Source organism: Clupea harengus, chromosome 2 (assembly GCF_900700415.2).
Source record: "Clupea harengus chromosome 2, Ch_v2.0.2, whole genome shotgun sequence".
Taxonomy (NCBI): domain Eukaryota; kingdom Metazoa; phylum Chordata; class Actinopteri; order Clupeiformes; family Clupeidae; genus Clupea; species Clupea harengus.
This window is the reverse complement of record NC_045153.1, coordinates 26,488,823-26,503,725: the sequence shown is the minus strand read 5'-3', so window position 1 is coordinate 26,503,725 and position 14,903 is coordinate 26,488,823. Positions and strand designations below refer to the sequence as shown.

The window sequence follows — 14,903 nt, the reverse complement described above, 5'->3', positions numbered from 1 at the left end:
TTGCCGGTTCATTCATAGACCAGCTGCTTAGTAGAGGTCACGACCCTCAGGAAAGAGCAAGCCTGACTTAAGCCATGCCACAGGGACTGACTGGAAATAAAGCATCTGCAAGGGCTCAGAAACTAGCGGAGAGGTTCGGAAAACAACAGGGTATTAAAATAGACGAAGGAGCAGAGGGAACGTGGAAGTAAAGACAGAATATTCCAGGCAGCCTCCCTAGTGTGAAGTTTACAGCAGGTGACCCTGCTCCAGGCCCTAATTCATTCCCTCCAAAAGCCTCAGAGGTCAACAACAGTTTTACAGAATGACTGAATGTTTATACCCGGTTGTATAATCAGTCACAGCTAAATTAACCTCAGTAAGAAATGGCCGAGCCAAGGCAGAGGGTTTGGACTGAGACTGCGGATTTAAACAGTTCTACTTTAAAAATGAAAAACCCCAGACACTTTGAGGACATGCCAGCTCTCATTGTCTCAAGAGCAGTTGACGTTTCACCTTAAAATGAGTCACTCCGTAAAAGAACAATGCTTTGAACCTCATGCCCGAGCTTTAACAACTTAAATTAGTACAGGAAGGCTTGATCAATGCCTTGTCAGAGTCAATAATCGAAACTGGTTCTTCTCTTCAAATTGAGATGTGTAGAGTTTTTGGAAAATGTTCTGGGAGACAAGGTGTCTAGACAAGAAATCCTTTGGTCTGGCAGTGGTGCCTGTTTGAGTATTCGTGGAGTGTGTCCACCTGACTGATACTGTGTATCTATGGAAGTTTATTTATTTAGAGATGTGTGATGCTTACAGATGGAAGGCCAGCGTAAACTGGTGCATGTTGTGGTTACTTTGGTGAAGTGGCAAAGGATAAGAGAGCGCACATAACTGTGCAGGATCTCACTCTTTTGAGGGCAGAAGAGAAGAGAAGGCAGCTCCTATTGTTTCCACAGGCTCGTGATTCCAGTTATGACTCTGGACCAACGGAGCCTCGACTGTGTGAATCCATAATGGCTGAAGCAGCTGGATTAGCTTGGCCCAGTCAGTGGGGAGACCAAGCACTGTTCTATGCCACAGCCAGTCCTCTGACCCTTCTAAAAAAACTTTTTTTTCTTTCACTAAGGGTAAAGGTGGCAGCAGGACAGCCAGGGTTTAGGCTGGGACTGATTATTTGAAATTTAACATATGGAATGGCTTTACCAGAGGTCCAGAAAAATTTGGAAAAGGAAAACCATCCCTCTCACCTCATCTTTGTCCACATCTTCATCCACTTCAAATACATGGACTGCCAGCTTGTCTGGCCTGGATACCTTGCTGTATGGAGAGAGAATAATGATTTAATGGGCATGCTTCAACACTACAATCAAAACCATCGACAAAAATCTAAATGACCATGTCCTACTATTGAATTCTGGCTTTGTTTTTTAATTCAAGTGTTATATACTTGTTCTCATGGGAGTATTTCACTCCCTCATTTCTTTAGTTTTAGCGTTGCACTGACTTTGTGATGAATGGCTGATAACTACACAGACACCTCAGGGAAGACTTTATTTGTCTTTATTCTGGTCCAATTTCAGCTTGAGGATGATCGTTTTAATGCAGCGTCGACAGAAATAGTAAAGTACCTTGCTCTTCCTCCCCTTTCTATTGTTATTGCAAATCTCTAGTGAACTTGCATTTCCATGTTATGAAGTCACGCAACATCCTTCCAAGAGCTCACATATTTCGATGATTACCACATAGCCTGCAACACCCAGGGTGGGTTTTTTGAGACAAATTGAAGTGCTTCTCCTCTGGTTATTGTGAATAAAGCCTGCTCTAACATGCCCAGTGTAAGGACCAGGCTTTGTCACATACTACAACCCAGAGGGGCAATGCTTAACATAAACATGAACAAAGGGCTTACTTGGGTAGCTGACGGAAGTCTCCTGAGTAATCCTCATACTTGTAATTAACAACATGCCAGTCAGAATTATAGCTCTTGATGCACTGTGGAGAGATAGAATTGGCTGTCATTAGTGACCAGTCACACATGAAAAATATGGTAATTCAGGAAGGGGACACATGTAAGCCTGTAAAGTAAATGTTGTTTTGAAATGCTGTTCTATAGAGACAGTTCAGGGGATTTAAGGCTTTCTAACATAACCGGTCATTCTGTGAATCCTCTTTTCCCTGTCCAATCAGATTAGAGCTTCTGCAGGAAGAGAAGTTTGGATCAAAGGGAATGCTTCTCTGGAGCAGTTAGCAGAAAGCTGTAAATCTCCATGATTTGAATCTTAGAGCAAATGGCTCTGAGATTTGCTGACAAGCACCCTAAACATTTTGGAGGACTAACTGTTGAGAAAAAAAAAACCTGATTGAACAACTTCTTTTGACCAAGAGCTTAAAATCATCAACCCGCTGGAACTAGTAGATACAAAGTGTCAGAGTACTAATATAAATATAGCTGTAAGCACAAGCAGCGATGAGGGGGCCAAGCAGCCCAGCAGAACATAGTTGCCATGGAAACCTGATGTCGTTATGTCAAGGACTCAAAGCAAGTTTCAACGTCAACTGACCAAATTCCTCCATCCAGCAGTTGCTGTGATATGATCTTACTTCCCGTTTGTCAGCTTTACCACCAATTTCGATTGGCTGTAACGGACGGACAGTTTTAAAAATCAAAAATCCATATATCCAGGCTTGGTTTAGACATCACCTGTAGAAAATGTGGTGAATATTGGACAAAATTTGTGGCCTGTGAAGATTTCAAAACTTTTTACCAAATGGTTCTAGGGGCTGCCATAGACTCCAATGGCAGAAGACGAAAAAGATGAATAGAAAGAAAGAAAAGAAAAAGAAAGAAAGAAAAGGTAGAAAAATAATGGGCCCTAATTCCATTGATGGGCTGGCAACACGCAAAGTCTGCCACACATGACCTAAAACTAATTTAATAACTTGGCAAAATAATTTTTCTAATTTCATAACATGAGCTAGATTCTAAGCGCAGACATGGGTGAGTAAGCGCAATGCTGGGGTGTGTTTGCGCACAGATGTGGGAATTCCATGGATAAATGAAGTTCTTCAAAGCAACGCCTTTTTCTGTGTCCGGCAGACTTCCCGCACAAACACCTCTGTCTCCTCTAAGGGAAATTTATTTTGTTGGAACAATTACTGAACTCTGTGTGAACGTTAATAAGGTATCATCAAATCACTGAGCTCTGTGTGAACGTTAATAAGGTATCATCAAATCACTGAGCTCTGTGTGAACCTTAATAAGATGGTCAAATCACTGAGCTCTGTGTGAACCTTAATAAGGTATGGTCAAATCACTGTGATTAATTAGTTGATGTGGCAATTAAGTCATTCTATATCAGCCACTCAACCCCCTTTATGCTTGATTTGCGCTTTGTGTCAATGGAATAAGCAAATATCGGTATCCCCGCCGTTCTCACTGCACGGTTGCTGATGCTCAGCTTTGCTGCTTGTCCACCAATTAAAAAAAAGGTAGAACCACACTGTGAAAAACAAAGTGAAACACACACCTAGACTTCTCTGTTTGGCCTCTAAAACGTTGTTTGTCAATCATGTTGGATACTGTAAACTAATAAAATCTAAATTAGAAACTTGACTCATGCGAGCCACAAAAACGACTTGGGGTGTGTCCAAAACAATTCACAGTCCTAAATCTAAACACAATTACAACACAGTCAGCTTCAAAACAGCTGTTCACTGAGGCTCCACCAGCCCTTACAAACAGGAGTCATTGAGCAGTTATGGGAAGGCTGGGGCAGAGCACTTGTGTTTGGTTTGGGGAGCCTCCTCAACAGACAAAAGCTGCTTTCACAGAGGAGCCCCTGCTCCGTGGCAGGCAGAGAGAGACTCGCAGAGCCGCCTGTGCAACCCATAGCTCAGGCTCTCAACAACAAGAAGAAAAAAAACACGCGTCTACTCCCAAATCTCAGGGAAGCACATCTGCTCACTGTTAAGACTGTTCCAGTCATATGTACAGCATCATCGTATTTATGTTTAAGAACAGGGGTGTGGGGGTTTACGAGAAATGAGTCCTCATGCTCACGAGTGACAACCTGATCAGGAGGAGAACGGGAAATGGGGCGGTCTGTAGGAGGGGCCCTCCACGCAGCTGTTCCCCTGATGTCAAGTTGTGCTTGACCGAGAGCACGTACAGAACACCAGGCCTCATGACTCAAACGCTGGCTCTCTCTACTCCCATCTACTTCACTGAGGTGATGGGGTCATAGGTGCGATCAGTTGTATTTACCCCATGAACATAATATACCTCATTTCTGACTCTCAATGTTAAGAGCATGCCACAACAAAATCCAAACATGATGGGAGGAACTGGCTTTAGCGCATAAACCTCATCCAACTCATCAGCTACTCATCACATTTTCACCCTTGTTTTGGCGTTCAGAAACATTTTTGAATAGTTTCCCATTAATGGGTCATTATTCTTCCACCGTTGTGTCCAGGACAATAAAACACCGTTGTGTCACAAAGTATGTGCTAGGTGAAATGGAAGCGTGGCTTGGCCGGGCTTGGGACTCCATAAACAAAAGAGTGAAAATCTTCAGAGAGCAGAGTGTGCGGTCCAACATGTTTCCACATCCACTTATCTGGTGAGGCCTGCCATGCATATCAGAGCCAGGTCAGACGTTTGGAGTGAAAATCGCGCAGAAAGTATCTCTCAAATGCCTTTTGGGCCGCCTGGTGCAGCAACAAATAATAATGAGGGGGAAAACATATGCCAACATTTGTCATAAAACCATTAGTCAATTTTGCATTAATAGCACAAGGGCTTCATGCTGGCCTTGCAAAGTAAATGCCCTTGGAATGCTCTCACCTCTTGGACGAAGAGAATCTCAGCCTCCCTCTCTGCATTATCAGGCACTGAAGGATAAACAGTCCTTATTTGGCGTCTCAGTGTTGATTTCTGTAGGATGGAAACAAAGAAGATGTTAAGGAAGGTGTCATTACTGTCTAAACAAATTCACAGAATGTGCGATGTCTTTCAATGCTAACGTAGAGAGACACTGCAGTGTGGAACAGGGTAGAAATGTCTCATTTCCCAAGTCCATTTACATGATCACTGCACAAACTGACATTTTCACAAGACAGCGCGAGCTCAGCTGCTTATAATTTCGCCCCACGCCACTCCAAATATTATTTCAGTACAGCAAATGTTCTCACAGGTCCTCCTGAGGTTCACGAGGACAGCCAGAGGAGGCAGGATGCTCCTCCACATTGTTCGCCTCAAGAGCCTGCAAACACACCCTCAAACTGGCAGTCTTCCATCAAATATAGCAAACACTTCAGGGACCTAAACTCTCTGTCTCTAAACACCTTCAATCCCCTACTCTTTCTCTCTCTCTTTCTGCGTCAGTCAACCAGGATATGGTCAAAGAAGATAATTGATTTGTGTTCTTGACCCAGGTTCTCTGCCAGTAAAATCTGAACCATTCCACTAATGAAAGGCCAATTTAATTATCACACAATAATTCACGAAGCTTTTCTGTCCTATCCAAACAAGTTACACACATCTTTTTGGCCAGGGGACTTTCAGAGCAGTCCTGTCCTCTGAGTGTTTTGAAAATACGGATCACATTTGGAACATACCTCCACACACAAAGAGCCACTTCCATGCTGTCCAGATGCCTGTGGTGGTGAGGTTCACCCTTTAACCTCAGCGAAGGCTGTGGTATACGATGTGGATGTAATATTTATGCAAACACTAAATGTGGCTTGTCCATGTGTGAAAGAGAAGCTAATGTGACAGCAAAACAAAGCTTAGAAACCCCCACCTGACTCACATCCTCTGGAGACAAAAAAAAAAGATGGTTTCCGTGCTTTTAAAGGCTATCTAAAATGGCTCACTCAAAAAAGAATGACATGGAGGATTTGGGAGTTCTTGAAGAAGTTAAAGGATATTTCAGGCTTAAACCAATTGTTCAGCTCTGAGGTAAAGCTTCAATAAATCACTTCTCTTCTCTGCCTTGCCAGACCAATCGCCCTGCTATTGTAATTAACGCAGCCCTTCCACAAAGACCCTGCTTAGATTTATTCTACTTTTCCAGCCAGGCTCTCAAACCCAAGTCCAATGAAACCAAACACAAATCCGACCAAAGGAGAGCCTGAACTGAGGAAAAAGAGATCACAACTGAGACCCAAATACAATTCCATTTGACCTTTCCGTTTCAGAAGGGAAATCATGAAAAATTCCATGAGCTCTGTTTCACTCAATTTACTTGGGCATCAATCGATTTCCTCCAGGGATTAGGATAATATAATTTCCAACAGGATTCCTGGTTACAGTTAAAGCAATTTTAATATTTATATCCAATTTAAAAACAGTCCCATTTGTTCAAACAGTTATAAAGTAATTTAACTATTACCAACTTTGCAGATGTCAGGGGATAATGGAAAGACTTGCGGTCATAGTGCGGGCACACACGCACTCTCACACATTCCTGTCCTTTTAAAGTTTAAATGAACCCTAAGGCTACTTCCAGGGAGCCACGCTGTGAAGCCCCTGCATGGTGCCAATGGCTCCGGGCCCATGCGCCACCAAACACAATGAGGAGGTTCTATTTGTGAACCTTGAGAGGTCTCGCCTTCCTCCCCACAGTTCAGGCTTCCTGCGAGTGAGATGCTAATCTGCGTGAGGCCAAGCCAGCCGCAGGGAGCACCATGCGTGCAGGCCAGAGGGAGCCAGGAAGTGGGCAAGAGGAAGCGCAAGGGGGAAACGAGTCTCGGAGGAGAGCCGCCGGGATCTTCTGAAAGGCTCTCATCAGCGCTGGAATGCAGCTGCACTCAGACAGGGGCCATCCACACCACAGAGGTCCACAGCTAACTTTCAGATTACATACATTTTTTTATCTTTTTAAGAAAAGGTAACACAAGATAAACCTAACACCTGTGTCAGAAATTCTAATGAATTCATTCCTAGTAAAATCTCTGAACTTGAATTGGATCTGAAAACACACACTGACTGAAAACACACTAACTCTCTGATGATCAAAGTCTGAAGCCAGCCAGGGCGGGCGAACTCTGTGAGGGAACTGTCCTAAATAAAAACCCATCCCACGTGCACAAGGTCCTGGCAGAACCCAGGGACATCAAACACACAACACTCCCCTGCTTGGCTCCCTCTGCGCGCTGTGTCATTGATAAAAGCCATATGGTGATAAGGTAAAAAAAACAAAAAAAAACACTCATTTTCTTGAGCAGCTGAGACTCTGTTCTTAGACGTCTAATTTGATAACACGCCTGGGTGGAAGGCCTTGTTTTGTTGGCCCGGGGCGGTGGGAGGAGAAGGGGGATGGGGGAGTGGGGGGCCGTGTCTGCTGGTGTCTTCAGAGCTGAGGCGAGAGGCTGCCTGCCAGCAGCGGGATTTACAGAGCAGCTGGCCACAGCAGCCAGCAGCCCAGCGCACTGATCAAATGTATTCCACAGGGGCTGGCCTAGATAGCCAGTGCTCAGTCATCGGTGTCTGTGAGAGGAGTGAAGAGCGGAGCACCAGCGAGGCACCTCTGCCACAGCTGAGGTCGACGCGTAGAGTATGGGCGGAAGAGACTAATCGCTCTGCTGACGAGCCTGAGATTCATTTAGGACCAAACAGATGTTGTGTTCAGTCATGGTGTCTTGTCATTCTCTCTGCCTGCCTCCCGCCCTACTTCTCTCTCCCTCTCTCTCTCTCTCTCTCTCTCTCTCTTTCTCTCACATGCATCACCTGTTGTTCTCCCCACAACGAAAGGTTTGTACCCGCCCGGAGCTCAAATTTCATGAAAGAACAGAGGCACGGTCAAGGCTGTGTCCCACGGGCTGCCAAGCTGTCTGGCCTTCACAGATGCACCACACTGCAGCCTCCCTCACCCACCAGACCCTCACTGTACACTGCACTCCCTCTCCCACCAGACCCTCAGTGTAAACTGCACTCCCTCTCCCACCAGACCCTCAGTGTAAACTGCACTCCCTCTCCCACCAGACCCTCACTGTAAACTGCACTCCCTCTCCCACCAGACCCTCAGTGTAAACTGCACTCCCTCTCCCACCAGACCCTCACTGTACACTGCACTCCCTCTCCCACCAGACCCTCACTGTACACTGCACTCCCTCTCCCACCACACCACAGAGCTCCACAGCCATTAAACCAACTCAGATCTCCCCTCTTACTTCAAACAGCCAAGAGAGAAAATCTGAGATAAACCCCGACCCAATCATCTGGGTATGTCACCTCAATCCCCTTCACGCTTCTTCAAATGAATGTGGGTTGTAGAATCTCTTTGGAAGCCCAACTATCACATTCCAAATTGAGAGGAAATAAAAGTAAGGGGAAGAAGAGAAAGCAACCGGTGATATCACTATATCATGGTGTTCTAACCAAGCAAAGCAGTGGCCATTTTGTACATTCTATAACAGGGGACTGAATGTGACATTTAATAGAATCCCCTTAAAATAAAGGGTATGAGGCAAGCTGTTAAAAACATAATGGACACTGTAACAAGGGAAAGTCTTACTACTGGACAAATAGAAATAATAGAAATTCCATCCCCATCTCATTGGGAGACAGTCGGGGTCAGGTCTTTGTGGATGTGGTTCCCATTCCCCTCTTCCAGTGTGTTCTCATTTCCTGAAGCTAGCGGGCTGGACAAGGATTGGGTTTCAAACTTTTCCAGCTCAGGATTCACATGTGCTATTGATGGAAAGTCTGATGGTGGCCCGAGCTCTGTTCGAAGGGAGACCTTGATAACCTCGCCTCTATCACAACACACAGTTCCGCTCAGGAATAAATACAGCGATGTGTCCAGCGGCCACAACCCTTCCTCTTGATCAAAATAAAATGGAAATTCCAGCTCTCAAAAGAGAACAGTACTGGCAGTCATCTTTTTTACCAGTGCGAGTTTGGTGGTAAACTGGGATCATTTAACTTTTTCTCCAAGTACTTCTCATAAAATGTACACATAGCATCTGACCATCTTCTGTGACCTGTCAAATAGCAGTTACTTTCAAATGACAGTGAGGTGAGGAATGCATAGCTCCGTTACCGGACCACTGACATAGAGTGTTGTTGACTAACAACCACTGATTCTATTTTAACAGCTGTCAGACACAGCCATCTGTGACTTCAGCGGCGACAACATTGACACTTGGAGGAGCGGGGTTTTGCTAAGAAGAAATGTAGCTCATAGAAGAGTCATGCTGTCCCTCAAAATAAACCTGTTAAAACACTGCCTTGAAGCAAACACCCATGTGGGAATGTTAACTACCTCCAAGTGACAGCCATGAATTCTAAAAATGTGTCACTAATCTGTATCCTCTCTGGTAGTTCAAGAACACCCAGGCAGGAGATCCCCCACCACCACACCACCTTTAAGCTAAAGTAAGCTGGGGCATTTGCTGTGGAATTCCCAAATGGTTCTCACCTGAAAGTCCTCCAGAGGGAACTGCAGCATGTCCCTGAGGACATCACTGAGGATCTGGGTCTTCCTCTGGACCAGCACGCTCTCATAGTCCAGCGGCTCGATCACCTTCGGCTTCGCCTGGAGAATCAAACAAACCACAAATTAGCCCCAGTTAGAGCATGCAGACAGTAGTGCTGAGGCAGAGAACATGGCCGTGAGAGAGTTGACTGGCTTAAGGGGGAATAGCATGTTGACACAACAAAACAACAACCAACAAGTACAAGAACCAACAATGAATGTTCCTGGAGGGAGCTTCACGGAGTTGGGTCAAAGCTCAGGGCCTCCTTCACAAAGTCTGTCCCTACCGCTACTTTAGGTGTCACTGATGCTCATGAGGCAGTTTCCTCACTCTCACTTCATGCAGATAGAGAGAGAGAGAGAGAGAGAGAGAGAGAGATGAGTGGGGGAAGTGTGTGGTAAGTGATATTGTTGCTGTAATCTCTGGAGCTCTGTCGGCTGATTGGACAGAGAGCAGCATCTCAATGCGCAGCAGATGTGATAACAACTCACGGCCGCCCTGCGCAACAATGAATGACTCCACAGGGTAAACTTTTCAAAGAGCATCTCTCCTCTGTTCTTTTCTTTTGTTTTCTTTGAGTCCGAATCAACCTCAAAGAGAGACAGAACATTTTGTAAAATCCCTCAGAGTCGTGCCTTTCATCGAGGGCAGTGTGGGAAGTGTGGTGTGGCGTGTTTGTGGGGAGTGAAACTCCGAACAGGCAGATGGTACCAGTCTCTGACGCCTGCTTCACACACACAGACAGACACACACACACACACACACACACACACACACACACACACACACACACACACACACATGTTGTACATTAAGCAAACAGTGACATGCAGTGCTGACTGTTACTGCTCACACAAAGAATACTGACAGACCCACTAAAGGCAAAAGGGCGGGTCCATCTGACTCCAACTCACAGGCACTCACAGGCACGTCTCCCTGGTATATATCATGCTAACCCACACACTGAAGCATTAACATCATGCTAACCCACACACTGAAGCATTAGCATCATGCTAACCCACACACTGAAGCATTAACATCATGCTAACCCACACACTGAAGCATTAACATCATGCTTTCCCACACACTGAAACAGTAACACAAACAAGATCCAACTGTTCACTCAGAAATGCATGAAAACATCACTGGGCCTTACAGGAACTTCTAACAGAATAATATGATAATGCTGTGTGTTAATGCACAGACCACCAACAAATATAAACAAACCTGATCCTGTTTTATGAACTGTTCTAGCTCTGTTGTGTCACTAGATCGTGGCAAGATAGGGCGGGCCGCCAAGAGAGCCTTAAATGACTGAACAACTGCTGGTCAACAACAAAACAAACAGAAACAGCTGAAAGAGTTTCTGCAAGACCCACGAAAGGATTTCATGTCGCTGCGCAGACACAAACATTCATACCACAGACGTACACATTCACCGCACCATGATGAAGGGGTCTCCGGACTCCCTTGCCTTATCGTAATAACAGGCCCGAGCAGGTAAAGAAGATGAGGCACAAGTGTGTACACATGTCAGGCAGTTTCTTGGCCTGCTATTAAAGTGGGAGAGTATCTGAGGTTCAGCCCCTGCACACTGCCTTCACATCTGGGGCTGATAAACAAGACCAGTGACCTCAGAGGGAGAGTCTTGGACACAGACCCGTTACCCCGTAATCTCTCTCTCTCTCTCTCTCTCTCTCTCAGCAGGGAACAGCGAGGATGGTGTTTGATAGTGATCAGCCCAGCCGCTCGTGTGTCAGCAAGCAGTGGCTCTATCAGACAGTGTCCAGGTGAGAGAGAGGGCGCTTAGGCACGCATGAATACAAGCATTGACTGTACCCAAGAACATGCCCACACACAGGGTTTAGGGTTTATGACACACAAGGTGGTTCGTCTGAAACGTGCCACACTAAGACAAAGGGGAGGGGAGGAGAGGATGGGCTGTGGTTGAGCGAGCAGACAGACAGGCAGACAAGCAGACAGACAGACAGGCAGGAAGGCAGACAACAGGTGAGTCAGGAAGATTACAGGGCTGCTCAGGAGGCAGTGATCCTGCAGTCACCCGCAGCTTGGAGACAAAGAGTCAAGAGAAAAACAAACTGCTTCCACTGGCGGCTGATGGAATCATGGTGCAAGGTGTTTGGCCGCGCCAAGGCAAGACATACTAGCTCCCAAACACTGGCCTTAGACACACACACACACACACACACACACACACACACACACACACACACACACACACACAAAAGGACAGCTGTGTTGAGTATCTGCATGGCAGTGGAGCCCGTTTCCCGCTCCATGCCTACCGGGTAGATGTGGTTTAATGATCAGCTCGTAGGTGGTGACCAGAGCAATGAGCAGAGGCTGGATTGGAGGGCCCCTAGCCAAGTGTCACATGGTTAACAGGTGATAGAGTTTTATTTCCCTTTGTCCCTTAATAATCAGCCAGCCACTGCAGGAACTGCTTTTGTGTACACAATGAATCAGGTCGGAGTTTTTTTCTTTTTGTAAAAGTGTCCAGTCTATGATACTAATATAGTAATAACTGGCAATATCATTTAAAGGGTACAACCTGAAACTGATCGGACCTATTAAATCACTGTAATGAGATCAGGTCTATTTTAAACAAAAGCCTTGAATCTCTGCTGTATTTTATGGTTTACTTATGATGACATCACTTAGACAGTAAAGATTGAGTCTTGTGCTTTAATCCTCTCACTGGTCTGGTATGCCTGCGCCCACTCTCTCTCTCTCTCTCTCTCTCCCCTTCTCCTTTTCCATCTCTATCTTGCTCTCTCTATCTCCCCCCCCTCTCTCTCTCTCCCTCTTTCTCTCTCCCTCTCTCTTGCTCTCCCTCCTTCTCCATCTCTCTCTCTCTCTCCATCTCTCTCTCTCTCCTTCTCCTTTTCCATCTCTATCTTGCTCTCTCTCTCTCCCCCTCTCTCTTGCTCTCCCTCCTTCTCCATCTCTCTCTTGCTCTCTCTCTTGCTCCCTTTCCTTCTCCCTCCATCTCTCTCTCTCTTGCTCTCTCTCTCTCTTTCTCTCTCTCTCTCTCTTGCTCTCTTTCCTTCTCCCTCTCTCTCTTGCTCTCTCTCCTTCACCCTCTCTCTCTTGCTCTCTCTCTCTCTCTCCCTCAGGAGTCCACTCCTCAAACCTCGACATCAGAGCTGATGTCTTCCATATGCCAAACAAGAGTGACCAGACCAGGCCAACCACAGCAAAAAGGCCCATTCACTCCCAGGAACACCATCTTCACCTTCCACCTCCACGAGCGACCACACGCCAGTGTGCTGCATCTGCTGACATTCCTCTGGATGAAATGCCCATTAGCTTACAGTCTGGGAGTGTCGAAAAGAATTGCCAATATCCTCCACATTTCACCCTTTGCCGCGGTATCTATTGTAATGCAACAAGACTTAATTGAGGACTGGAGACACTTTTCCTAAGGATGGAGGAGTGTGGTGGCATTGCTCTTACAATGGACAAAGAGACACAAATCATTAGGAGTGGAGAAGCCTGTTTTAATTATTTCTTTGCTCACCGCATTCGCTCAATATCTCTCTCATCCTCCATCGATGACACATTTCAACTATCCCATCAGACTGACAGCGGAGACATTCCAACAGAGTCAGTCAGCTCTGCCTCCAGTCCGCTCCAGAGTGAAACCACTTACTCACTTACCACTCACCACTGAACAACACTCAACAGTGTGTTAAACTCTCAAGAGAAGTGGGACTTCACAGCTGACACAACTACAGACCGATCACTCACTCCTCCAAAGTAACGTCTGGCTATGAGCCCACTGAGGAGCAGAAAACAATGCCTTTGGAATGGCACTCTGAGGCTTCCGTGAAGGTGAACTTTGGTGAGAGTAGCCATCAGAGGTCCTAAGTGAAACTTGGCAATCTGTTCCTGTCGGTGAGAATGACTTTTGAGCGGGAGCGGGTGATTTTACAAGCGTCACGTTCTGTAATTAACTCCTCCAGTCACCTGGCTCGTCTCTACAGCCGGCCACTGCCCTGTCCATGGTTCCCCTCCACCGGAGCACACAAAGCACCTCTGAAACCAGAGCCCCTGTCATTGTGTGGATTAGAACTCACATCCCATGCAGAGGGCTGCTCTGGATTTCCAGAGCAACGTTTAAAGTAACAAAAACAAAACGCACACGCGCACAATTTTAACTGAGCTAAATCACACTACATAATGACTCAAGTTGTGAATTTACAACACAACCTCTTCTCCACACATTTAAAGTAATAGCTAAACAATGTCACTTCAATTAAAGCACATGCCAGAAAACTCAATCCTCATTCTACTTGTCATATATCTCGTTAAGCGGGTCCCAAGCCATCCAGCCATCTGATGTGTGACTCACCACCACCTGTGGCACTGCCTCCACCTCCGCCTCAGCAGCAGCCAGGCTCTTGTACTGCTGAGGAGACTCAATCACCAGCTCCTTCTTAGGGGTTTTGCTCGCTCTTCCCTGCATGGTTACAGTCTTTTCCCTGGACAGATATTCTCCTTGCGGTGTTCCTGAGGTTAGTGCCAGGCCAGCATGTCCGGCCGCGCGGTGCCTGTCAGCGAAGCGTGTTTAAAGTGGCTCTCCAGAGCAGCCTTACACTCTACAGTGGGCTGCTCACTCGCCAAGACCCAGCCTCACACACTCATGCACAGCCTCTAACTCAGACACACGCACACACACAGTCAGCGCAGAGAGAGGCGGCCCCTCCTACACTCAGCTGTGCTGCCTGGGGGAGTTACTACAATTTCACACACACACAGACACACAGACACACACACACACACACACACACAGACTGCATACTCCTCCTTCGACTGGAGTCATCTGACCCTATGTGTTCCACCTGCAGGTTAATGACTAAAGTCCTAACAAAGTCAGACAAAAGAAGAACATTCCACTGCCTATGAACAGACAGACCGGACTTCGTGCAGGACAAGAGGGAAAAAGTTCTACTGTTTCAATTTTGTGAAATGTGAGAGGGACTGAGAGAGCGAGAAAGTGAGAGAGGGAGAGAGAAAGTGAGAGAGGGAGAGAGAAAGTGAGAGAGGGAGAAGCGGAGGAAGAAAGAGACATGAATGTGTGTGTGTGAGGCATATTGAGAGAGAGGTAGCCTTATTGTTAAAATACATAGGTAAGAAAAACAGCAGCAACTCATTCATAAATATTGTGTGTAGCATATTTAGCATAGCATAGCATATTTAGACTCATAAAGTCACTACAGAAAGATTTCGCAGTGAGCACACAGATTTGGACATATTAGGGAGACCCATAGGAGCAGCGACCAGTGATTTGCCGCATGTCAAAGACATATAAGCCTCCAGACACTTCAGATTTAGCTTGTAGCAAGATCCCTCGGGATAAAAAAGCCTTCAAAAATCCTGACCCATATAGACTCACATTTAAAAGAGCCAAACTGT

The 14,903-nt window shown here is 46.1% G+C and overlaps 1 protein-coding gene across 21 annotated transcripts in view; it reads right to left on the bottom strand.

Annotated features, from left to right (window-relative positions):
* zmp:0000001200 (dedicator of cytokinesis protein 9) overlaps positions 1-14,903 on the bottom strand; it is a 78,849-nt gene that overhangs the window by 31,863 nt on the left and 32,083 nt on the right. For 16 of the 21 annotated variants that reach the window (XM_031558909.1, XM_031558982.1, XM_031558966.1 and 13 more), the window contains exons 2-5: positions 9,407-9,523; positions 4,828-4,917; positions 1,891-1,973; positions 1,229-1,298 (exon numbers count right to left, since the gene is read on the bottom strand). In XM_031558909.1, the coding sequence (XP_031414769.1) occupies positions 1,229-1,298; positions 1,891-1,973; positions 4,828-4,917; positions 9,407-9,523 (360 nt within the window). Of the gene's footprint in view, positions 1-1,228; positions 1,299-1,890; positions 1,974-4,827; positions 4,918-9,406; positions 9,524-13,839; positions 14,382-14,903 lie in introns of those variants that run through there. The other 5 variants (XM_031558974.2, XM_031558958.2, XM_031558914.2 and 2 more) reach the window with 4 other exon arrangements.